Source organism: Platalea leucorodia, assembly GCF_965183815.1.
Source record: "Platalea leucorodia genome assembly, chromosome: 5".
Lineage (NCBI taxonomy): Eukaryota > Metazoa > Chordata > Aves > Pelecaniformes > Threskiornithidae > Platalea > Platalea leucorodia.
In genome coordinates this window covers 23,730,584-23,756,457 of record NC_138827.1, presented here as the reverse complement: position 1 = coordinate 23,756,457, position 25,874 = coordinate 23,730,584, and the positions used below count along the sequence as shown (strand labels likewise).

The 25,874-nt window shown below is 39.2% G+C and overlaps 1 protein-coding gene across 6 annotated transcripts in view; it reads left to right on the top strand.

Annotated features, from left to right (window-relative positions):
- The first annotated feature begins 6,066 nt into the window (after positions 1-6,066).
- Positions 6,067-25,874, top strand: part of ATG4C (autophagy related 4C cysteine peptidase) — a 39,735-nt gene continuing 19,927 nt past the window's right edge. For 4 of the 6 annotated variants that reach the window (XR_014228157.1, XR_014228158.1, XM_082311676.1 and 1 more), the window contains exons 1-9: positions 6,227-6,313; positions 9,922-10,052; positions 11,364-11,447; positions 12,119-12,352; positions 15,531-15,861; positions 17,818-17,888; positions 19,379-19,515; positions 23,199-23,277; positions 23,942-24,018. Coding sequence is in view for 4 of the 6 variants with exons in the window: in XM_082311676.1 (XP_082167802.1) it covers positions 9,977-10,052; positions 11,364-11,447; positions 12,119-12,352; positions 15,531-15,861; positions 17,818-17,888; positions 19,379-19,515; positions 23,199-23,277; positions 23,942-24,018 (1,089 nt within the window). In the remaining 2 variants the exon portion in view is untranslated. Of the gene's footprint in view, positions 6,141-6,226; positions 6,314-9,921; positions 10,053-11,363; positions 11,448-12,118; positions 12,353-15,530; positions 15,862-17,817; positions 17,889-19,378; positions 19,516-23,198; positions 23,278-23,941; positions 24,019-25,874 lie in introns of those variants that run through there. The other 2 variants (XM_082311677.1, XM_082311679.1) reach the window with 2 other exon arrangements.

Sequence of the window (25,874 nt, the reverse complement as noted above, 5' to 3'; positions counted from 1 at the left end):
GTGGCAAATTTTACCTGCAGTCGAAAACTGAACTATTTTCTTTTCAATTGGGGTGAAATTGTATGCAATTGATGATACATTTGGAGTGTTAGGCTGCTTATTTTTCATAAAGTTGGTTGTGCATACGTATTGTCCTCAAGGGTGACCGGTATCTCATAATGAGGGTGAAGACAAATCAAGACTAACTTCAGTGGAGGGACTGTATACACTGCAATTAATAACTCCATATACAGCCCAACTTCATTTAAGTCAATGTTTGGTGGAGGTTACGTATTTCTAGTAACCAATTTAAAACCTGGAACTTTATCAGCGTTATGAGGATACTGAATAGTTACTCTGCCTTAACACATTGTAATTCTTCATCGTGTTTCAGAAAGCAAAGAAGGAACCTATGCTGTTGTGCACCAGATTCCAACAGCAGAATGCATCAGCCTTTGAAAGACATCACTGCCTCCAAAAAGGAGTTAGCCCATGTATGCAGCCACCATCAATAAGCATCTGCTGCTCCAGGGAAGTGGTCTCTGAGAAGCTGGGGGGTGATCCTCACTTGTCCTGGGTGCATTAGTACTCCACCAGGACAAAGGCTGAGCGTATGCTAAATTGGGAGTTGAGGGACACTGTGGAAGGTGATGGCTCTCCACCACAGCTGTTGCATTTCCCTTCTAGTTACCTTGCTGATTTGGGGGCTGAGGGAAAAGCCCAGCAATTTATCAAAACATGGACTGTCATATTGAAAGTCACCTTTTGGTCTTCTCTGATAAACCATGTAACAAAAAGGTGAGGAATGAACAGCTGAGTCTACATCTGTGAGCTGTATTTGGGCTAAGCACCCATCTAAAGTTCATGGCCTAGACACAGTGCTCTATTAACACACATGTATCCGTGAAACATCTCTCACACTGAAGGGGTGTGAAGGAAGAAGCATTTCAGTCAATTCACTAGGGTGCCTGTCCATAAACCACATGCATCCTTTAAAATACATGACTAAAATGCTTTTTTATTGAGAATTAATTTTACTCAGTTATAATCAAATCTGGTAAATGCAACTGGCAAACACAGATGTAACTCGTTGAGCTCGTCAGGTCCTGCACAAGAAAAATCTTTTGGATTGTAGCCATAAAACATTTTGCAAAAATTGAACCAATCCTGTGTCTTGTTTGTTAGCAGTCTATTTACTCAGTCCATTGCTTCCTTGTTCCTCTTACGTAAACTTCCTCAAAGCAAACACACTGAAAACATTTTCCACTGAAAATGTGTCCAACATAATTCAATAAACAATGTAGTAAATAAGGGACTGCAAATTCAGAGAGCCATCTGCTGGCAGCTAAGTGAAACGAATTAAATTCATTAAGGGCCAAATCCTCTCTGCCTCTCTTTGCAAATAATTTCTTTAAAGATAAGGAACTACACATGGGTAATGTAAACTGCATAACCACAATTATCTTCTCAAGACATGTATGGCAAGAGTGAAGATGCTGGTGTTCTCAGAGCAAGAGGGAGCAGCCTCGTTTGCCCAGTGCCCAGATTCTGCAGGGTGAATGAGAAACTAGGAGAGCAAAGAAGGAGCAAGGACTCTCCAAGTGCCTGCAGCCTTCACTACATCCCTCATGTCCATGTTATTTCTTTTATAGATGACTCAAGCCAGGCATAGCAAAAGCTAATGCCAGCTGAGCTGCAAGTAGAGCCAAGGTGCCCCGAGTACAGCGCTTCAAAGACCATTTTTATAGGGAATGGTGTTCTTCATCCCAGGCATCAGAAGATCACAAGGGATCCTCAAAGCAAGGAAGGGAGATACTTTGTAGTTCTGGATACCAAATAAAATCATATCAATTACTCCATGAAGCAAAACAGCTGTGTGTAAAACATTCTGCCCAGAGCAAAATTTCCCAGCCTGCGAGCCTGACCCACAGGAGGATCATGCTTCCTCTCTCAGGGAGAAGCGCAGCAGTGGTGTCTGGTTCCTCCCTTTTTCTTGGACTCACCTCCACTATTTGAGGTGGAGCAGCTGGGTAGACCAGCAGATGCTGTGGCAGGAACGGTGGTCAGACTCATACTTCTACATCAGGAAAAGTTCCTTTTGAGGGAGAAAGGTAAATTTGAATCCTCAACTGCACTAGCTTTTCTGCAGCCTTCTTCATATGGCAGTATTTGATGCCTGCTTCATTTTTGCCTTTATTCTTTGTCTCCTGGCATTATTACTTTCAGATTTCTTCATTTTAACAGATGGGTTCATGAACTTAAATCTCCTCAGAAAAAGACTTGCAGTCTTCCCAACTGAGCTTCCATTAATTTCTGCTCATGTTTATCATTTTCAGGTAGTTTGTTTCTACCCTGAACACAGCTTTCAACCTCTCCCGGCTTAATACTCTGTAAATGCCACTAATGTGCTCTTTATTTCCTCTTCCAGATATTTAACTAAGATCTTAAATTAAGGGTAGCCTTGGCACAGATTCTTACAGGTATCCTACTGGAGCCTCCTCTTCCCTAGCCTAATCCTGGGATAGAATAAGAAAATCTGGGTTTGGACGGAGTGAGTGGTACGAGCAGAAGCCTGCTGGCTAAGTCAGTGGAGATAAACACCTCAAAAGTAACCAGCAATCTAGTGAGGGGCTATGCTCACACTGTCCCTTTCATCCTGCATTACTGCTTGAAAGGATGGTGCACAAATTACTGCCGCAATGGCTTCCACAGGCAGACTGACGTACCAGGCACGTGTGAGCAGATTCATACTTGGGTAGGTAGGTAAGTTTAGTCTGGAGAAGGACCTCGGGGCCACCCTCAGCACACAGCGTAGTCAGAGTCTGTGCATGCAGGTGGGAACATCTCAAGAAGCGACTTGGGAGAATCCTTTGTTCCCTGGAAGAATCCCTCAAGCGTACATGCTCCTTTGTTGCTTTACAGTGCACAAACATTGACTATTAACCTTGAAGATCCCGACTTCTTTGCGAAACCCATGACGTTCTGGAGTAATGGCTTTGCTTCAGAGACAAAATAGTTGTCATAGCTTTTAGTTTTTAATCAAGAATACTTCTTATCTTTAGAAAGCTCTGTATCATTTATCTAACCATTCTATTTCCAGTATTGTTGCTGAGTGCAAGCAACCCTTCCACAAGCACGTCTGAGGTTTTCTGTTCTTGAAATGAGTGGGAGCAACCTTGTTGTAACCTATTTTAACAAGTAGTTCTGTGAGCAGCAGAATTAACAGCGTTCTCCCTTTACCTTATTCCAGGGTCTCTTTTTACCTGAGCAGCTATTTCCACAAAAACTGGAGGTATTTAGTAGCTCTGAGGCTCTGCAAACTTGATTAAATTGCAGAGCAGTTTCAAAACTTTCCAGACGGAAACAGATCACAGATGGCTTACTTCCCTAGGAAATGAAACTAAAAATAAATGAGGAAAAATTCCCTTCTCTATAGCTCCTTGACCCAAGGTCTGCTCTGTTTAGACAACAGACAAACGGGTGTTTCGGAAAGCACATACTGTCGGCCAAATGTTTAATGGGCTTTTCTAAATATATTGCAGATTATTGATGAATGCTTAGATGACTTCCCAGCGGCAACCTAGTAGGCTAGTGGCAGATACGGGTGTAGAAGCTTCATCTCCCTGACTGCCCAGCAATTCGGTGTTATCTTACCATTCTGCAGTATTTGATGGGTGTTTTGTAACCATGGTATCTCTAAGATCCATACAGCAGAGAGAATATTTTCTAATTTTTAGTCTTCTTGACATTGCCTCTTGGTGTTACCCGCTTGGTTTACCTATTAAAAAAAAGCAAAGACAAATTATATTTTCCATGAACATAAATTTAAAATATTTCCTTACTAGTACTATATTAATTTAGCACAAATAGAGCTCAAAGATGGTTTGCATGGCCTTTACACCATTAAAATGTTGGAAGTGTAAACTCTGTGACATTTCTTAGAAGTTTGTTAAATGCAGTATGTTCTCTCCCACTCCCTCTGCAATCTTTTCGACAGAAATAGGAATTAGTGAAGAAAACTCGCTCTTTACAGATAGTTATTTATGGTTGCCTGAGTAATTATTTTGCAATCAAAGCTTTGTTTTGCATGATCTGACTGACGCAAAAAGCAAAAAATAAATATCTTCATTCTCATAACCTGATTGCCTGAGGGATTTGCAATGTATATCCAGATGGCATATTGTGTGGCCTATCAAATCAGTGCATGGTTATTAAATTTCAGAGCAGGAAGGTGCAGGCAACTAATTTCAGGCAAGGGAATAGCCATTTCATTTGACCAACTGAATAATTCTTTGTTCAACATTTAGCCAAATCCAAGCCACATTACCTACTCAGCTCTCGATATTCGAGACCATACGCAAACAGACAAGCACATTCGTCTTTGTCTTTGAGAATAAAAGCAAAGATGAAACTTTAAAGAACTGTTATTCCTAGAACAGGTCATAAAATTCTGAAGGCAGGAGGCCTGTTTCCTTCTGCACTGACAGATTACCCACTACTGTGGGGCCACAGTCTTTCATGAGTTTAGTACAAACAGCAACATGGTTTTTATTTTTAGATCTTTATCTTTGCTTGGAATATAAAGACATATATGGTGTGTGTGTCACTTTCTGTGTATTACTTCTCCTTTCCAGTTTTGAAAAGGAACAGTAACTACCTGTGATCATTCTTCAGGATTTTTTAAATTTTATCATGGTAGTGCTATTACTATAACTCTGCTATAGAGAGATGCTTGCTGCTAGAGTCTGAAGGATTCCTAAAAGAGATGAGGACTGTGATCACCAATTTATAGGTTAACACAGAAATGAAGTGCTGTTAGCAAGGGCAAGCAGTGAGCTAAAAAGGCTGGGGAAGGATTAGAAAGGTGATCTCCTACATCCCCACTTCAAGTCAATAGCTAGACCTTTGAAATAAGATGTTGCCTGCTTTGCACATAAATACCTAAGATTCTCTTTACTGATCAACCCTATTACGTGAGATATATTATATCCATGAGATTACATAACAAAAAACAACATGAAATACAGGAAACATCTATTGTTGGTATTTGTACTGAAGCTTAATTTTAGATCATGTGCTATAATCATGTGTTGATTATAAAAAAATCAAACTCAGCCTGATCATCTTTGACCAGCAGAAGGCAGTAAAATCACGAAATGGAAAAAAACACCTAACTTTCTTCATGAACCGAATCTTGTGCTGTTGAGTCCAGAGTACACGGAGAATGCAGGGACATCATCTTTCTATAGGATGTTAAACAGTAATGCCAATTCCAGACATTCAACAAATTCAAGTCACATCCTTCCCAAATCCTGCACTTCTTTTTTTTAAACCCTTGGCTCCCGATACAGCTAATGATTGTTTTTAAGCAGCTTAAGACAAACAGATTAATGAAGAACCAACTTTGCAAAAGACTAAAAAAATCCACGAAAAACCCTCAGCGTGTCTAGCCTAGGAGTGTCCGGAGATGCAGTTACTCTGACGTACTTTGAGAAAAGAACTAAAGCATCAAGTTGAACTGGAAAACACTGTTGACATGTGAACAAACGTGTATGTTCACGCTGGAGATTTAAATATTACCGGTCTCCAGAGAATTTGGAGATTTTGGAACCATTTTGCTGTAGTGGAGTCAGAAGACACAAATTAAAAAAAAAAAAACAAAACCACAAAAAAACCCAAAACCCAAAACAAAACAAACAAACAAAAAAAACCAACAAAAAAAAAATAAAACAACCCCCCACACACCTTCAAACGACAGCTGGAGACTCCGTGAGGGGCAGCGCGCTGCGGCCGCCGCCGATGGCGGGGCCGAGCCGAGGCCGGGGCCTAACGGCGGGGCTGGACTTTCCCCGCAAAGCCTCCCGCCTTTCCGGGGGCTCGCCGCCAGCCGCAGCCCGTCTCGGCCCGGCCCCCCTTCCTCCTCCTCCGCCCGCCCCACCGCCTCCCGCGGCGCCCCTTTCTCCCTCCTCCACAGGCGATGGCTGACAACCGCCCTCCCGCCGGACTACAGCTCCCAGCATGCCCCGCGCGGGCTCACCGCCGGGCCCGGGACGCTCCCGCAGCAGCGCCCGCCGGGAGCTGTAGTCCCGCGCGGTTCCCCCACGGCTGAAGCCCGGGGAGGCCGCTCCCCGGCCGGCTGCGCCACGGAGCTCACCGGGCGGGTAAGCGGCGGCCCCACCGCCTTCCGGCTGCGAGCGGCGGGCTCGCAGCTTGTCGCCGTGCGAGCGGCTCCTCCGCCCCCTTTACGGCGGCCGCGGAGGGCCGCGGCGATGGCGCGAGCGGGGAAGCGTTAACCGCCCGCTGCCCCGCACCGGCGGCGGCGGCTCCGTGAGGGGTGAGCGGCTCGCGCCGGTGGCGGCCGGCGGAGGGACGCGGGGCGGGGGAGCGGGCGGGGGAAGCGCGGCCCACGGCGCCGGGCGGGTGGCGGGGCGGAATGAAACGCCTCAACGGTGGCCGCGAAGAGGCGGCCGCTGCCGGGCGTGCCCGCAGGCGGCGTCCCGGGCCCGGGGCTGCGCTCCCGGCCAGCCCGTCTGTGCGTGTCCTGTAGGGGTAGGAGCGCGCTTGGGGCTCTCCCGCTTTCCCCGAGCCCCTTCCCGCTGTGTGTGTGTGTGTGCGGGCGGGCGGGCGGGCGTGTGCCCGCCGTCCTCGTACCGCCGCGGGCGGCTGTGGTAACCGCGCTGCGGCCGGCGGCTCGGTGGCGGGTTAGGAAATAAGCGGGGCCGCCGGGCGGCTGGTGCCGCTTTCGCTTCCCGCCGGGAGGCGGTTCGGGGCCCCCCCGCCGGCCGTCTGCTGACTGAGCCCGCAGGAGTCATGGCGAGGGTACAAAGACCTGCCTCCCCGGCTGTGGAGAGCCGGCGTAGTAACGAGCCGGTGGAGAGGCGCCTTCTCTGCGAACAGCTCTTGCGTGGCTTTAAATCTTGGATTGGGTAAAATGTTCGGTCTTTGCTACAGTTTAAAAAAAAAAAAAAAAGGCTGTTTTTCTTCACCTGCCCTTTACAAAGTATTATTTCTAACTGTTTGTTTACAGCTGGGAAGGGGTAACTCCGTAAAAATGACTTCCTGGTATTATTCTCTGTCAAGGACTTCTGTGTGGGTTTTGCTGACTGTCATTGCTGCTAGTTCAGTTTCTTTCCAGGTAGAAAAAAAGCGAAGGGGGTCTTCATTCTTCAATTAATTAATAAAGATGGTCACCTTTAGCCTTCATTCATCCCTTTCGCTGCGGGTTGGCAGCTTAGGTTGCTTTTCTGTTGTTAATGAAAACAAACAAATTCTGTTGTTGGGGAGGTTTTTTTTTTCCATCACTATTAAGAAATAGCCACCTCGCTGCAATCAGCCCCCCTCAAATGCTGGGAAATGGGGGCTTTGAGAAGACGGGACTTCATTTTTCATTCAGAGGTGTGTCCTGCTGCTCTGTGAGGTAACATGGTCCTAGTAATGTATGTTCTAGATAACTTCTTAAATGAGACAACTTCAGTATAAAACCATTAGCTTTAGATTTAATAATGGGGGTTGCATTGTGCCCGTTGGGCTTGAATCTGTATTCCTTGTGACCTTCTCCTGATTCTGTTCCATTAATTTCAGTGGAACTATTACTGACGCCTTCCTACATTGATGGGAAGAGCCTGCGTTTTTCCAGTGGAATAAATGTGCCTGTTTTGTGTTAGCATTCTTCTTAGAAGTCCGTTTCACATCTTTAGCATAATGCAAGGGAAGAAATGTAACTGGATGAAAGAAAAATGTGCTGCAATGACCATTGTCTTTTAAAGGAAAACGAGCTTCTGTCTCATTTCAATAATTTTTCCTTCAGGCCCTTTTGGAACAGTAGAGTTTGTTTCATTTATAATTTTAGCCAGAGGGAGATTTTATAGGTATTGGCTTTTAAGGGAATCAGTGGCCTCTGCATGAATGACTGTCGCTGATTGATCATGTGAGGACAGGCTGGACCAAACACACCTCCTTAAGAAGTTCATCTTACCAGCTTTGCCAGCTAGAGTCAGTGATACATGTCTATACGAAGTCTTTCCTTTTTTTCTCCTAAAGAAAAAAAAAAGGGGGAGGGGGGGAAGGGCAAGAAATTAAAAGCCAACCTTAAATTGTCTTTTTCTTCCTTCCCCTACAAAACCCCAGCTTAACACAAGGCTAATCAAAGTAGAGTTGTAGCCATTTGTTATTTTCACTAGCAAAACAATGTCAGTCTTCCCCTATGTTTGTGAGCTTGCATTGCCTCTTGTCCTGTCCAAAAGTTGTTGATAGACTTTTATGAAATACAATGGAACAGCAGAAAAACATGCTAGGGTTGGCTTGGGCAGTAGACTGCTATTTTCCTTGCCCTACCTACAGATCCCAGAAACAGTGCATCTGTGTGAGTACCCTCAGGCTCTGAAGACATTGGCACCCCGACATTTTCACTCTCTCTTCAATTATACTATCAGTGGTTAGGTTTTACTTACTTAAAATATGCTCCCAGTGGAGAGAAGTAACATGGTTTAGTCTTTGTTCTGCTTTTGATCCCAATTCAGTGGAGAATAACACATGGAAAGGTAAATACAGTTCTAGATTCTCCTTTTAAAGTAAGAAGGCTATGTATAGCATCACTGATGGTGTATCCTCCTGGTCCAAGTTTATTAGTTAAAGGAGACAGTTCACTTCTGTTCACATCAGCAGCTGATGTTATCAGAACTTAACTAAAAATTTCCTGAAGGTTGCAGTGATGTACCACTATTGATCAACTTTTGATGTCCCACAAGAGCTCCTGTTGAAGCAGGAGCTCTTAATTTTTCAGCTATCTATGCAAGGGTTTGGGCTACCAAATATCATCAAGAAAACCTCCTGTATCAACTATTTTAAAGTGAACCATTGACAGAGTACATGCAGTGAAGGAAGCTCTATTAATTAATCGCGAACTTCCTATTGCAAACAGTGCAGGTGGACTGCAAAGGGAGTTCTGTCTGATTTTCTCAGATTTCTTAGAAACAGGGGTAAAGGTAGTACAGCTTCTTTCTGTATTATTACCATTTTAGGTTGCTTTTAAGGTGAAGTCCATCTTGTCTTGCAGTTCAGAGTCAGTAAAAGTGCGCACACACACCCCTTGGAAAATTTATAAGCAGTTTTTACAAAATTAATCTTCACTGTAGTGGTTTTTACCACCATTTGACCACTGTCATTCTTGTAATACACCTGGACTACTGTAGACAACATGGTCAAATTAGAAGAGAGCCTTTTTTGCACTGCAAGTGATAATTAGAAGAGATGTAAAGTAAACACGGATTTTATGACAGTATTCTAATCATCTTTTGATGTTACCTCTGTAGAAGGTTAATTCTGTACAAAATTATGTCACTGTTACTAGACACGTTTTCAGTACTACACGTTTTCTGCCTTGTATGTGTACAGCAAAACATCTTGCACTTTGTCTTTCAGTTCCTCCAATGCATGTAAACTTTGGCTTAGAAAATTCTTGATTAGAAATCTGAAACTAATGCTGTTTTTAAAACCAAGATTTGCTTATTGGTGCTCAGAACCCCTGATATGGAAAAAAAAAGTGCTTATTGTATTCTATTCAGCAGAAAAGAATAGCATCTATTCTATTTAGTGAAATGCATCGTAGCTCTTCATTTCACTGCCAATTAGAATGAGTGTACTCGTATGCCAGCACAGGTTATATGCTCTACATCAGTTTGTTGTGCAATAGAGAGCTGTTGGAGAACATTATATTTTATTTAGTTTTGTGTAGTAATTTTATTGGTGTATATTTGGAATTAAATGTTTTTATTACTTATTCATGGAACATGTGATTGCTTCCCAGTCCCTGGTAGTGGAGGATTCTGCAAGTTTATTACTGTTTCTGGTCATGTTAGGCTTAAGTACCTAAGTGGGCTGGTGGTGATACTATACCCTGTGTTCTCAGTGCCCATCGATATGTTTATATTTTTGGTTTTACAGTAGCAGAATTGAACGTCTTACAAGACAGCGATGGCTTTTTCTCTAGAATTTGAATATGGAGGCCACAGGGACAGATGAAGTAGAAAAGATAAAATCAAAGTTTATGTCTGCATGGCACAACATGAAATACAGTAAGTTAAACAGTGTATGGTAAAATCCTGTCGCCATTGAAATGAAGGGAATGTTTCTTGTTGACATGAATGAGATCATGATTCAGAAACTTAACTAATATGAACAATAAAAATGCAATATGGCCCTTGAAACCATTTTTACTTTGATACTGTAAACAGCCCGAGTAAAAAACTTGTTTAGCTTTTCATTTTTCAAATAAATTTGCATAATTTATTTTTAAATGACTTATCTTGAAAACAGTAAATACATTATGTAAATTACACTAGATTTGCATAGACTTTTAAACAGGGATAATATGGAATCATCTGCGCAAAGATTTTTTATTTTTATATGTACTTTTCTGGAAAAAATAGGATGGTGTGTGAAACAAACTCCCCTGAAGAATCTACTTCACACAGTTGGGTAACATACTTTTCCACAGCCGAACATCAGTAATTTGTTTATAAGCAACCAGATTTTCAAGTGTGTCCTTCACTAATCTGTCCATAACCTTAATTTTTCTACTTTCCCTCTAGGTCTGAGGTTGCTCAGATTTACCACCAGGTTTCTGATAAATTTTGTTAATTCTTATAACTGAGCCTTGGAGATGTCTGGCGAGATGAAAAGATAGTTTTCTCCTACTTTCTTTAAAGCTACCACGTGGCTGACGGGGAATAGTAGTTGTTACACCTTGTATGTGATAGGAAAAGTTCAAGAAACTCTATGGACTTAGGATATAAAACACCATAGGATTTAGACTTAAGTGAAAAAGCTGCTGTCTGGGGACACTGTCAAAACCTAAAAACTGAATTCTGTCTCTTTGAATTTCGTACAGCGTATTATACTACCCTTTTTGTGTCTGAAATCTGCAATTTAATTTTGTGATGAGGTATGTTTAATTAATCCTATGGGAAAAGCAGTACTCTTCATGCATTTTCACCAGTCACATGTGAAGCTTTTTGTATGTTATTATAGGAGTTGGAAACCTCACAGAACCAAACTATGCAGTAATGAATTCACAATAGAGACAAAGCAACTTAAGCTCAGCTTTAGCATTTCTGTATCCTAACAATTTCTGTGCATTCATACCATTGTATTGACGTTCAAACATTCATATATGGGTAACATCGTTACTTTTAAACCAGAGATCTAAGCCGTGTTTTGTAGAACTATTAAACTTTTTGTTATTTATGAAAGGAAAACCCAATTTCAGTACATTTTCTCTATATTCCCCTTTCATGGGTTACCTTTGGCTTAATCAGATACTACTAGAAATTGCTTTTTGGAATACTTTAGTCACAAATTTGTATTTTTTTTTGCGTCTGTTTTAGGTTGGGTGTTGAAAACAAAAACTTACTTCAGTAGAAACTCTCCAGTCTTTCTGCTGGGAAAATGTTACCACTTCAAAACTGATGGTATGTACATAGCACTTAATGCATTCCAATCTCATTCAGCAGGAGCTCTGTGGATATATTTTTAATCTTCTAGAAGGACCCTCGTTAACAATTACTGAATTCGAAATGTAAATACGAAAAACTTAGAAAGTACTCATTTAAATGTCCAACACTACCACTAATGCAACCCATCCTAACCTGCTTTATTCAGTTTTTACACTGAAGTCTTATTCTTTTTGTAAATATTAGTGCTGTAATTTGCACTTTACTTCATTTACCTATCAATTTGAGATTTTCTTTCTAAAAACTCTTGAATGAAATAGTGACAATACCTGTACAAACAGTCACTACACCAACACCTTTGTTATCATTTTCCAGTATGCAGTTTTCTAAGAATCTCTCTCTATTTGACCATTTACATTTTGGTGAATTAAGCAGTTGCTTACTTGAAAGTCAACGATTCCATTGGCACAGTAATGTTGGCTGCGTTGCTTTTTCCACCCCACCCCCCCTCCAGCTGGCACATTTCTATTATGTTGCCTTCTAATTTGCCTTCCTTGTATTTGAAGCGATTGTTACTTTTTGCAAGTTTGCCCGGTCTTTCTAAAAGAATAGTTGTATGTTTTTGATTTCCTTCTAATAGCAGAAGTGCCATACCAAGTTAGAATTTAAATTTGTGCTTTGCCTTACAGAATCTGGTGAACTCTCTACAGACAGGTCCAATTTTGATAAAATCAACACGGAGATTTCAGGAAATGTTGAGGAGTTTCGTAAAGATTTTATTTCTAGAATATGGCTGACTTACAGAGAGGAATTTCCTCAGATAAAGGGGTCTGCATTAACAACAGACTGTGGTTGGGGTTGCACACTGAGAACTGGTCAAATGCTGCTGGCTCAAGGTCTTATGCTTCATTTTCTTGGTAGAGGTAAGTTACAAGAGAAGATCTCTATATTCGGCATGATAAGCATGGGTGTTCTGTAGGGAGTGTGATGGTCTTTATGTAGCCAGAATCGAAAGTGCATGCTGGTTTTGGTTCTGAACTTCCTCTCATTAATATTGGAGTTGTTACCTGGCATCAGAGCAGTGATCTAGCTGACCTACTTTCCATTTCTGAAAAAGGGAATACCAAGGTATGTCAAAGGAAGATACTGGAAACCCCACAGAAGCTAACTGTGAAGTAAAATACCACAAAACTTTGTGGTCCCATACCTTGGTATTGTTATTATCCATGCAACTGTCCAATTCTCTTCAATCTTGCTCATTTCTCGAACTCAAGGTGCAGAACTGAGTTCCACATCCCATAGCTGTGGGCTATGGCAAAAGCGATGTTCCTTTATCAGTTTTAAAGTTGCACATTAGTCAATTCTTCTAGTATTGATATATTGAGTTAATAGAAAGATTCTAATCTAACTTCAGTACATCATTCTTTGTGTTGAAATTTGCACCATTTCATTTCCTTCCTTTCCCCCCCTGGACTTACAGAGGAACTTCCCTTTTTTCTTATCATTGTCTATCTCAAAATACTCCCTCAATCACAGCGGTTTGAAAGAAGTAGCTTTAGGAGACTTGGAACACTTTCCGCTTTCAAAGGCTAAGTGTGCGTGCCCTCCCCATTCTTCCAAGCCGAGCCGTGTCCTGCATAGAGGTCTTTTTGGTTCTCATTGTTAACCACCTTTTCTTTTCACCCTCTTCTCAATCCCTTTCATAATCTACCACATTGCCCCTTTCAAACAATCGGTCACGTCCTCCGTCACCACTGCTTGTTGTCAAAATGATCCAAGACAGGGGCCTGAAGCCACCCAGGCATGGTAGTCAGAGAGAATACAGTGTATTGTTTACTCAGCCATTTGTTGGATCCCAGGAATACTTTAGTAGAAGATAGTTCTGAAAGCCTGTTTTGATAATACTTTGTACTTACTGTGCAAATATGATGTAAGCTGTGAATATAGTCCCAAACAAGCTGTATCACAAAGTCGTCTTTCTTGGCAGTGTCATGACCGAACTGCCAGATTGGCTTACTGAATGTTCCTTTTGCTGTAGAAATTTAAGTCATAAAACATTCGTTATTCTTTTCAACTGACTGAAAATATCGAAATCTATGAAAATACTTCTGCTGAAAACACAAATCCCTTAAATATAACTTTTGTTAGACGTACATTTAAAGAAATAAAAAAAATCTGATCAGAAGACTACCTGTGAGTAGGAATGCATAATGGCTCATTCTGAAGTAACCCAAAACAAAAAAGCCCCAGGTTTATATCTTTTAAAATCCATGGTTACAAAGAATTCCTTGCACTGTCCCCCATGCATCCCAATTTGGAAAGTGATTTGGTGATTCCAAAGTGCTAGTGTTTCTGTGGCAATCCAAATGTGTAGAAAAACAGAATATGTATGGTCTTTCTGGAATACTTTTCTCATCACCTAGGCTTCTGACAGCTGGTGAATTATCTTTTGAAAAGCTTTTAATGAGGTCTGGGTAGCTTTTGAAACATATTTAAGTGTTTACATGAAGTTTTTCATCGCTGTTTACTCTTTTCCCAGAGATGTTTTCATTATAGTTTAATGGTATTGTTTCTGTTACAAAGCAAAACTTGACTGCCGTTACTAGCTGGAATACTTACACTTCCACTGCTATGTGGAATGTTCCAGATATTGCTGAATGATGTTGTAAATGAGTTTTTATTTTAAATATTAAAGTACTGGTAAGTTTTACTTTGAATGCCTGTGCTTAAGACACTGACTTAAAGTTGAAGCTCACAGTACAGGAATAGCAAGGCCTGTGATGTTGTTACATCGAGCTTATGCATGCATCTGCCTGGGTCTGCAGGGAAAAATTAACATGAGGTTTCACAGAGGGGTGCCACTTGTGGTAAGAAGCATTGACGTGGGATGGTTGTCCCACTGTAGTAAGAGTGGGTGACGTGGATTATGGCCATTACCAGCAGTACTTGTGACATTACTGGAGCCCTAAGTTAGATTTTAGAATTAAAATATAGTCGCCTCTGTGCTTCCTCTTTGTTTCCCAAAGACTTTTACATGGATACTTCAGTAAGAATTACAAGGAAGGCTGCAGTTCTTGCTCTCTGTCAGTATGAGTTTGAAAAGGTTCCTCTTGCTGCTGTAATGGCAGCTTTCTGAACCTCCAGGAGCTTACCCCAAATCATCTGGCTCACGGAGCAAAAGCACCCCATCCGTAGGGTTTGTAGGGTGTGTTCCTTACTTGCATGTGGCAGCCTTCCCCATTGCCTTCTGGGATGTTCATTGTGGACCTTCAGGGTACGTTCTGATCTGACAGTACGTTCGCTGTGTTTCAGAGGTTTCCTCACATGCTCTGTGTTGCAAGCAGTTGTTTGAACTTGTGGGAGAGACTTTCAGTCATCTGACAAGGGAAGCGTTACTGTTCTCTGGATATGCTGAACCACCATTATGCTATGAGGAACGCTGTGTGTAGGATGCATTGTTAGAGAAACCTTTAGCTAGAAATGCAGACTGTAGATACTGCGCTGAATAATATTTAAACAAGTTTGTCTTGTAATCTAGGTAAAGAATTCACAAATTTAGTGAATAAAGAAATCTTGTCTATTTTTTCTGCTGATCTCCTTTGACAGTTTGCCAGGAAGAAGTGCTTGTTTTTACATGAATAATTCCTCAGGTTTGCCTATTTTTTTAATAACTGACAAACCAGAAGAGTTAAAAACAGCTTTTGTAACTTCTTGTTTGACATGGATAAAACTTTTTAGATGGCACTGAATATCTAACTTTCATATTTTTAATATGTATGATAGTTCTAATCTGTGCCTTGTAATCGGGTATATCTTGTGTATCTTAACTGACTGGGATCATGGAGTCTGACCTATCTCAGCATAAATTGCTAACAAATGTACAGTTAGTATTTCGTTTCACCCATCATTCAGCAGAAAATAAAAGCAAATCATATTCCCCTCGAATTCTTTGTTTACAATTTAACACTGACATTTGCATCTCAGTATGTAAAGTACATACTATTGGTCTGAGGAACATGGGGGAGAAAGGTATGTACTTTGCTAATTATACCAAAAGGTTAATACTAAGCTTAATATGCATCTTAACATTTCTTGCTGCAGCCTGGGTCTGGCCAGATGCTTTGGACATGGACAATTCAGATTCTGAATCATGGACAGCCCATACAGTGAAAAAGCTGACAGCATCATTCGAAGCATCACTTACAGCAGAAAGAGAACCCAAGATCCTGTCAAATCATCATCAGGGAACATTAAAGAGAAACTGTGATGACAGTGAAATGAGAAATGAAGTTTATCATAGAAAAATAATTTCTTGGTTTGGTGACTCTCCGCTGGCAGCTTTTGGCTTACATCAGCTAATAGAATACGGAAAGAAGTCTGGAAAAATTGCTGGAGATTGGTATGGGCCTGCAGTCGTTGCACACATTTTAAGGTAAAAATACCTTTATTCTTTGTTGTTACCGTGCCTTACACATTACAGGAGAAGTACTTCAAAGTGTCATGAGATTACTTCAGCTTAATTGAGCATCTAACTGTTCATTACTGGCTTTGTAAAATGTCCATATTAGTAGCAATTCTAGAGATTTTTCAGAGGCAGGAAGGGAAATAGCAGTAGGTGCAGGAACTGAACTCTGAGCCTTTGTTCAATCTTATTTCAGAAAAACCACAGCATTCCCATTTTCCTGTTCTTTGGGCAGTAGAAGTCCCAAGTATCTCTCCCAAACCTGGGCTTTTAAGAAGAGCTGCATTTAATGAAATGTTCTAAAAACTAACCACTCTTTCAACCTTGGAACATGCATAACATTATAGATTTTTTTTTTTTTTATACTGTAACCTGGGGGCTGTAATGTACTGATAGTGTAATGAAATGTCAGAGCTAAAATTGATGTTTTCAGCATTTCTTTGCACACATCAAATTCTTGTGAAACTGTAAATGTATGGGACTATTAATATTATAATTATATCACAGTAAAAGTAAAGGGTCTGTGACATTCAATGTGGCTAAAAAAAAAAGTCGAAAGTCAAATTTCTCCATACTATGTGCCTTTATATGCCATTTCTTTGAATATTACTGATTTTTTTTGTTCTGTTTTGGTTTTTTTTTTATAGCCTTGTATGCTCATGCTCTTAGTGGATTCCAGTTTACCTGTAAACTGAATCACTAATAAGTCATTTAAGCATCAGAAGCCAAAGTTCATACGTTTATCTATAAATACGTGAATAGAAGAATTTGATACTTAGTATAAAAGTACATTAATCTTAAATGAACCTGTACTGAAGTAACCAGGTATATATGTGTGCATACATGCAAATACATACAGTGATGTGAGAGGTTAGCATTATTTATGTGTTTTCTTCTATTTTTTTCTGATGATAGAAACTGTCAGAATTCTTTTTGCTTGCTTTACATTGCAGTAGCCTGTTTACCTAATGGGGGGGGTGGGGTGATCCAGAATTACATTCAACACAAACCCACCAGTGATTTCCAACACTACAAAGGTTCCCTTTCCTAGATCTCCTTTCCCTCTTATAGCAGTACTAACAATGTATAGCTCTCTCATAACTTGAGAACGACTGTATTAAATGATTCCTCAAAATATATTGTGAAATAAAGGGATAGTGACCATTTAATGCAAGCGTGTATTGAAGTCAAAGGCTAATCTTCTATTTTGAACAGTTTAATTTCTTTACAAATGCTGTCCTTGATTGATGATCATGCTTCAGACTATCGACATTTACTTTCTTTTTAGTTTTTAGGTCCATTACTCTTACTCTTTTGAGGATAGCCCAATATTGCAATTATCTTTTTGAAAGTTTTGGTGAAACCTTACAGCTTTTTATGTGCTAGCCTTTATTTCCATAGACATGAGGTGCTAATGTGTGGCTAGTTATATGCACTGAGGTCAACTAAAGACATTTATTGAGTTGAAAATAATATTTTTGTCAGCAAATTTAGCCTTTATTATCCCAATACACATGATAGAAAATTGTTATAAACAGAAACTAATTAGGTAGTGAATATGAATTTCATTGTAAGTTAATGTGTTTCTTTGGGCTTTTTTTGTGGTTCTCATTGTTTCTCCGAAATAGCCAGACATTGTCATCTTTGCTTGGGAAAAACATGTTGCCATATGCACTGGATCTTGGTATCAAACAAACAAAACCCCACTCCCCCATCTGTATTTATCAGGAATGGAAGGTATCTTGAATTAAAAAAAAAAACAAAAAAAAAGAAAAAAACAAAAAAACAAAACAACAAAAAACAAACCCCAAACCAACAACAAACAATTAAAACCAACATTTTCTAAAAATCGAATAATTTATGTATATTTACTGTTAATTTCTTTAAAATCAGAGATGAGTTAAATAGTTTTGTGTTTGTACTTAGAAAAGCTGTTGAAGAAGCAAGAGACCCTGAGCTACAAGGAGTAACAGTCTATGTTGCTCAGGATTGTACAGGTAAATGTTGTGATTATGTAGATTTTTGCAAACATCTTAGATGCTTTTTATGCCTTTCAGTAAGCACTTAACAATAGAGCTCTACAGGAAAAAAATAAACTCAAAAGTGGATCCACAAAATTGAAATTATGTAGACAAAGGGGTTCTTGATATATGCAGATGTTTGTTCTCTTTGAGAATCAGGCATCACAACTTGAAAGCTTCCTACATTACTTATGTGTTATCTTATAGTGGAAGATAGTGGAATTCCAAATCCAGCGAGATAACTTTTCCTTACAGGCTGCCTGTTGTAACTTTTTATTTTGGATTTAAATCAGTTAATAATGTGTTTTATACTCGCGTCAATGTTGTTTTAGCAATAAGCTAGTAAGAACTTCCATATCTTACTAAAACTAACCCCAAAAAAACCAACCAAACAACTGAAAAATACTACAGTTAGATTTGTTTGTTATATTTTATTTGTCTTCTGCATCACAGGATTATTTTTTGCCCGTTTTTCTAGTGGAAAAAAAAACACTGCACCAGTCTCATAGAATAGTAGGAAGTCATTTTTGCTTGGAGTTCAAAGATGTGAGCAGGATAGTGAACCCGAGTCAGTGGTAACCTTTCTCCTGCTCCAACATGGCATTTTAAATAATCAGTAACGGGCAGAGGAGCTTAGAGCTCTCAATGTTCAGGAGCAGAAAATGATGACAAGATAAACTAAACGTGTGGTGAAACTTTACACTAATGACTATAGTCTTTCAAATCTAAGCACAATGTATTACTCCAGTAGCCATGGTTAGCTGCCAGAAATTTTAGTTACGTCTTAACTGATTTTGGGGTAGGACAGACAAGACCAACATCCCTGAGTAATCAATCAAACTGGTTTTAAAGAGGTGCTGTTTAGTCATATGCTACAAACCAGTTTCACCTGACTTACAATGACAGTGGAAACTTTTAAAATTCTATTAATTGTTCACTTCTTTGTTCTGGTGATGATTTTTCACATCTCTCTCAGTTTGGAGGGAATAAGCAATAATTCTACATTAAGTTTTTTCACTCATTTTCAGTGACTGTGTTGTGTTAACTTTAGACAGTGAACTTGAGTATTTATTAAAATCAATTATTGTCTTTTTTTTCCTTTAACATGTAGATGTTTCTGTTAGTTGTAGGCTTTCAAGTTTTAAATTACTCCTTTTAGAAGAAGTTTGTATCAAGTGAATAAATATTTATTGGTTTTCTCCTAACCTACCCCTTCTGCATTTTCCTGACAATGTATCTTATCTCAGCAGCAGCACATTACCATTCTACAAAATATGGCTGAAAATAAGGAGGCATAACACTGTTTTTCATCAGTCGCTCAAGAGTTGTATTTCAGGAGGACAGTAATATTTTGAAGGACTGTAGTTTTAGTGTGTCAGACTAAGTGATGCCATGTTGTAGGTGTGTCTTTGTAAAAGCTAGCAGTTATATTTTAAATATGAATATTTCCATGTGTCTCCTTTCAGTCTACAGTTCAGATGTTATTGACAGACAGTGTTCTTTTATGGATTCTGGAAAAGCAGACACAAAAGCTGTAATTATATTAGTTCCTGTGAGACTCGGTGGAGAGAGAACAAACATGGACTACTTAGAGTTTGTAAAGGTATGAAATGAGGGTTCAATCATTTTTCAAATAGTAGCACTAGGTGATACGAAAAGCGACTTCATGATGGTAATCTTCTACCTATTAAATGTGTGGTGGTGATTTTACAGTTGAAGGTTGTAAAGTTTGACTTTACAGATTTTAAATTTCCCTATTACAAGATCAGACATAATTGCAGAGCACATGATGTCCCTTGGTAAAGCAGTGATAACTGTCCTACTCCTAAAGTAGCTACCTGAACAGACATTAATGCAGTGGCTCAAATTACAAATGGTAATTTAGTTACATATGCTATTAGAGTTGTGCTATATTAAGTATCAGTCAGCATTTTAAAATACAAATATACCAAATTCCTTATTCTGTTCTTTGTTTTCTTAAATGTCAAATGGTTTAAGGTTGTTGCTTGTCTGTTTTTCCCATTTTTCTTTTGTCTTTTTCTTCCCCTTAAGAGAGGGGTTAGAATTTTTTTATATCTTTAGTTACTAGTTCAAGTGTTTTTTCACTATCTGGACATTAGGATGAATGTTTCTAAGGACAGTGATGCAGGACTAGCAAGCAGTTACTACAAATAAAAACAAACTGGAAAAAAGTAAAACCCAAGGAGAAAGCGGAGGGGAGGAAAGTCTATGCTGTCCTCTTTTTTTTTTTTTTTTTTTTTTTCCCCAGCAGAGGTTCTGCTTATGGTGCTAACACCTGAAGATGTTCTGTAATCCTACCTCTTGAGCGCAAGAATACTGTTCCTAGGGAAGAGATTGTTCTCTCAGCCCTGCTGCTTTATCGTTTTCCATGCTGCTGTTTAAATTCTTGTTTTAATTTTTAAAATACCACAATTTAGTAGCATGTACAAAATCTGAGAGTCTGTTACATCTTTTTTTTATTTTTTTTTTTTTTTGTGACTGTGTCTTCTCTGTAAAATTTTAGGAAACACGTTTGGTTTTTAACGGCATGGGGAGACAGAGTGATGAAGCCTTTTATTTAAGTGAGGAACTAATAAATTGTTTTTCTTTCCTGATTCTTTTCCTTGTATTTTCAGACAGGTTTGGAAAGTTTTAGTTCTTTCCTGATTAATTCTGACAGCTAAGATAAGCCTGGGGTCGCAGACATGTTCTACAGCAACCTTACTTTACTTTCAATGATGTTAACTGCAAAAAAGCCTTTGAATCAGTCATGTCCAGGAAAACAGACGGTGCCTTCGTTTGTAAGCTAACGAACAGTTGCTTCTGCAACTTTCATAAGGCTTTCTCAGCAAAAGAAAAGTGACTCCAGTTGTTTAATACTGGCTCTTATTATTGACAGGTATCTATGGCTAGTTTTACCCTGCAGAGGCTTTCCCAATTTAGCTCTCAAAAACACTCTTTTGCCAGAGTAGAATATGTTTGTGTGGCACTGGGTTTCATAGCACAGTCACGTTATCTAAGCTTGCCTTGTACAACTGGCTTTACTGGGGTGATTTTTGCTGCTCATTTACCAAGCCTGGCACTGCCTTTTGCAGTCCGTTATAATGGAGACTGTGATAAGAGGGCTTTCAATTGCATATATTAGTCACTCCAGTCTCTATCTTGACTGTTCACCAGAAGCGACTAAATTTCTTGGGGTCTGGATTTAAGTTAAAAATGCAGATTTTAGAATGTAGTACAAGAAGTAATTTTTACAAAGGATTTTATATTTATGGATGAAAATTGATAAATTTTTTATAATTCACTTTTACAAGAAAATTCCCATAGATTAAACAGTTATTCATTACTCTAAGTAGCTTTGCTCCCTTTCTCTTTCACTGGCAGAGGATGTGTCCTCCTTAGCTGTTTCAGCCTTTGCCTCTGATCTGCCTAAATGTTCTGTAATGCTCAGCTATCGAGGAGCATTTTCTAAAAAAGCCTTCTCATTCATGTTTTAAATAAGCAGCACTTTCTCTTAACCCGTATAAACAATGCTGAAGTTGACTTTGTTAGCATCTCAGGTGAGGAGTAAGCAGGCTTTTGTTAGGTTACATTACTTCATCATTGTCTAAGCAAAGAAAATTTTATCTCGGGAAGCTTTGGTCTTATTAGTACATGAAATAGCAATCATTTTGTTGGGAGAAATTTTCCCTACTTATACAATGATGATGTAATGGTTATACTTTTACTGGTTGATCTCTTAGAGGAGAGGATATAGATATGACTGCCAGCTAATGGAGATTTCACCTTAGCTCAACTGATAGTCTTCTGGATTGCTGTCCCAGTTTGGGCCAGCATCCAAGTTTTTGGACCCAACACTTTTCTAGTGCCAGTAGAAAACCGCTGTGATTTATGGACATTTAAAGGCTGTTCAGTTTTCAGAGTATTTAATGGTCTTGGGCTTCAGTTGCATTAGAACCGTTGGGCTCAGCTTTCCGAAGTGCTCAATGTTGGCAAAATTCAACTCCCACTGGAGTCGGTGGGATAACTAATGGAGAACTGTGTTAAGCCAAGACTGAATATTCACAAAAATCCTAATGAGGCCTGGTAAGAAACAGAACCTCATGAAAGCGAGAAGAGTAGAAATATGTTGAAGCGAGAGGGAGGAAAATCCTCTGTGCCTTCTTCCATTCCTTTGCTAAGTGCTTCTAATAGAGAAGTGATCACGTGTGTTTTCTTTGGTGTCCATTGTCCGTGACTGCATCCAGAGCTGGTGGGTGATAGAGGAGTTTCAGTCAGTTAAATTACTGAAATGTTCTTCAATGAAATTACTGAAATGTTCTTCAATGGCAAAATTGCGTGTATACAGGTAAATCTTTCTCCCCAGCACTAGAAGGTATATCCATAAAATCAACATTTTATTATGTAATGATAAGCCTGCTAGCTTTGTGTGCTAGCACAGACACATGGATTACAGAACCCATCTCTTTTCCACCTAAACGAACAGAAATATGCTGACATCATTGGTGTGACTGTAGCCCATGGCTGATGTCTCAACTGTTTCTGTCCTTGGTGGCTCCTGGCTTTGCCATGGGTGGAGGAGTGTCTGTCTTTCTGTATGTACACCTCCAGACTGAAATGATTCCTGTATTTCACCCTGTGTCTCCCTTTAAATCCCATTAAGTGTATTTGTAATGTCTCTTTCTCAAAGTTGCTACATACTGATGGTTCTGATTACCCCCACAGTCAACATCCACTAAGATTTATGGGGCTTGTCTATTGTCTGTCTCTCCTCCGGTATTTTGGGCTGTTGATTTTAGAGCTGTATCTTGTAATTACTCTTGATTCAACTGGCATTTCTTCCTATGATGTACAAGTTCGTACTCTAGCCAGGCTTTTACACTTGAATGCAAAAAGAAGGGAACCCCTAGGGCCACAGAATGTAAATGTATATGAACTCTGTAAATCTGAATACGTTGATACCTTTTGACTAAGCAACCTGTGCTCAACTTCTGTGACATCATGTTTTGTCTCCTCCCTGAAAATGATACTGCCAATCGTCTCAACGTATGAGCATCTCATGAAAAGGGAGGAGTTTCTCTGGAATATCTGGTGCTATGTGTTCACTGTGGTCAGTTGTAAGTGTCTAAAAATTGAGTCAAGCCCCAGAAAATCATTCAGTTAGTCTTCAAAAAAAAGAAAAAAAGTTATTTGCCTGAAAACAGTGAAGAAAGAGCAAAGATTTTAATTCAGCTTGATACTTATTCTGTTTAACACTGTCCTAATTATTTGATGTTCTGCTTATAGGGAATTTTAAGCCTTGAGTATTGTGTTGGTATTATTGGTGGCAAACCCAAGCAGTCATATTACTTTGCTGGATTTCAAGGTTAGTGTTTTAATATGTTATGTCTCTTCAATATTTTTCTTTAAGAGTTAGGAAGTTAATATCGAACCAGTGGGAAATAGCATGATTAAAATAGCAAAATGAGTACCTTATTAATTCATCATATCTACCCAAGTCCAGTCATTTGTCATTTACCCCATATAGTAATTGGATTCTGTAAAATGTACATTTAATTTCCCTTGTTGCATAAACAAGGCATAATTTTTCTGTTTCACCAAACTTCAGGAGCGTTTGCTGTTACTATCTGGCAGTTCTTATTTATGTATTTACTTTTTACTAGTTTAAGTGGTGTTAGTTGATGCTTAAATGACAAGCAATATATTCTTCCTGTCAGGATGAAGTAGCACAATACATTTTTCATATGCAAACTCCAGAATATAATTGTATGTTTGTAAAAGTAATTTTATCACCAAAAATTAAATGACAGTCTCATCACTTTATAAAAATTCTGCTTATACAAGCATATTTGATTATGCAAAAGTTAATCTGTCCTGCAAAAACCTATGCTTCAGTCAATGAATGTCAGCCTGGCAAGCAGTTACTTGCTGGCTTTTTTTTTTCAGCTGTTCTGCATAGAAATTGGATTGTAAGCAGTGTAATAATAAGGTGTTTTTTGAATTACTTGTCTTCTGTTTTGTCCTTGTAGATGACAGTTTGATTTACATGGATCCTCATTACTGCCAATCTTTTGTAGATGTCAGCATAAAGGATTTCCCTCTTGAGGTAGTATGGATATAGACCTGGCACTGTTTTCTTCCCATATGAATCACACACTAATTATTTAGAGATGTTCTAGCTAGCTGCATCTTTATGGGTTTACAGTTACATGTTATTTATCAAAGTTCTGCCCTTCTTTATAGGCCTATAATCAACAAAAATGACCAGAGGTTAAAAACTCAATATGGGGTGTTAATTTTTACTTCATTAATCTTCGTCTGTTTCTTTTTAATGATCAGAAAACCTCAAAAATAGATGATCGCTTCATTTAAGTAATATTCCATCAAAGAAAATAGACAATATTTGGAGTACTTCAACCTGAATTATTTGGATTTGGTTTCGTTAGTTTGTCTTTTTGGTCAATTTTATTTTATTTTAAATTCAAGTTGCAATCAACATCATTGAGAGAATTACTGTAGCATTCAATAGTAGGAGCCTGTTGTCAGGTTGGAACCAGAGTTCCTATAGGTTTGCCTGCTGCTTCTTTGTCCAGGAATTCGTAATATTTCTATACTGGAGTAGTTACATCATTTTAAATGTAACTTTTGCACCTAACAGGTTTGGAGGTGACTTTTTTAGCTTCGTACAAGTGGAAATTTTTGAGGCTTATCAGTGAGGTTTGTGGTTGACGAGATTAATTTTACTCAAGTCTTCTGAACTGTTTCTTTTAACAAGTTGTATTCTTGTTTTTAATCAAGCTATTTTTATGGAATAGTAGTTTCCAAGAATCTCACAGGTCTGAAAGCATAGGTGCTGCATTTGTTCTTTCTTTCCCCCCGACCCCTTTCTAGGTCACAACTTTCTGGGTGCATCTAGATGTAGTGAATACATCTTTCCAGGCTATGCCTAGGTCTTAAAAATCATGCTTGCTTTTTTTACAGTAGTGTTTTCCCTTTTCTTTAACCTCTTGCCAAATAACTTGCATTGAAAATAGATAGAGCTAAAGGAGGTTATTAAAGAACTCAATTTACAAGTACCATGGGAAAACATTATCAGTTGCAGAAGTAAGCGTTCGATAGCCACAGTACTCACAGTAGAAGTACTCGGTGCCATCCACACACACTCTCCGTCTTGATCTTGTGTCCAACTTCCACGTGAACTTCCAGCCTCCTCAGAGCAGCTCTTCATTCAGTGTAGAAACGTTCTCTGGGTGCATCCAGTGCTTACGATGGCATCAACTGCTCTAGAACAGAGTTGGTTATTAGTAGTGGTTCCTCATGCCTCTCTGTTCTGTGAAAATAAGTACTCCTAAATGTGGAAACACAGCTTCAGGAACAACATCTTGCATTTAAATAAGGAAGAGGAATATGTATTTATTTCCACCACCTCTAAAATACTAGCTACTTAGTGCAGAATTCTTAAAAGGTTTGCAGCGAAGTCCTGTAAACAGTGGAAGTGAGTCGTACGCAACTCTTAAACTCACACCGGAGGAAGTGAGTAGGTGATCTTGATTGTGTACACTTAGAATGTAAGTCAGATGGTGTGTAATGAAGTTATATATCTTCATGGCTTCTGTTTTGGGTAGCAGCTAAGAGTGAACTTAAACTGAGAACAGTGGAGTGAACTGCAATGGTCCTGTCTGTTGTTACCACGAAAAGAAAGATCTGTTAACATACGTTGAAGTTGATTGGGATACCTTAATCAAAATACCATCAAATAGTATTTAGGAAAAGTACTTACATATATCAAAGGACTTACACATGGCAAATGTCAAATCCTAGGGCCAACTTAAAGCAAACACTACATATTTTTCAGTATTTATGCTTAACAAGATGCTTTAATTAGCATGACATATAATATAGAAGTATAAGATTCTCTAGAAAACGAGAAGGTTCTGAATTAAAAAAGGAACATAGCAGCAA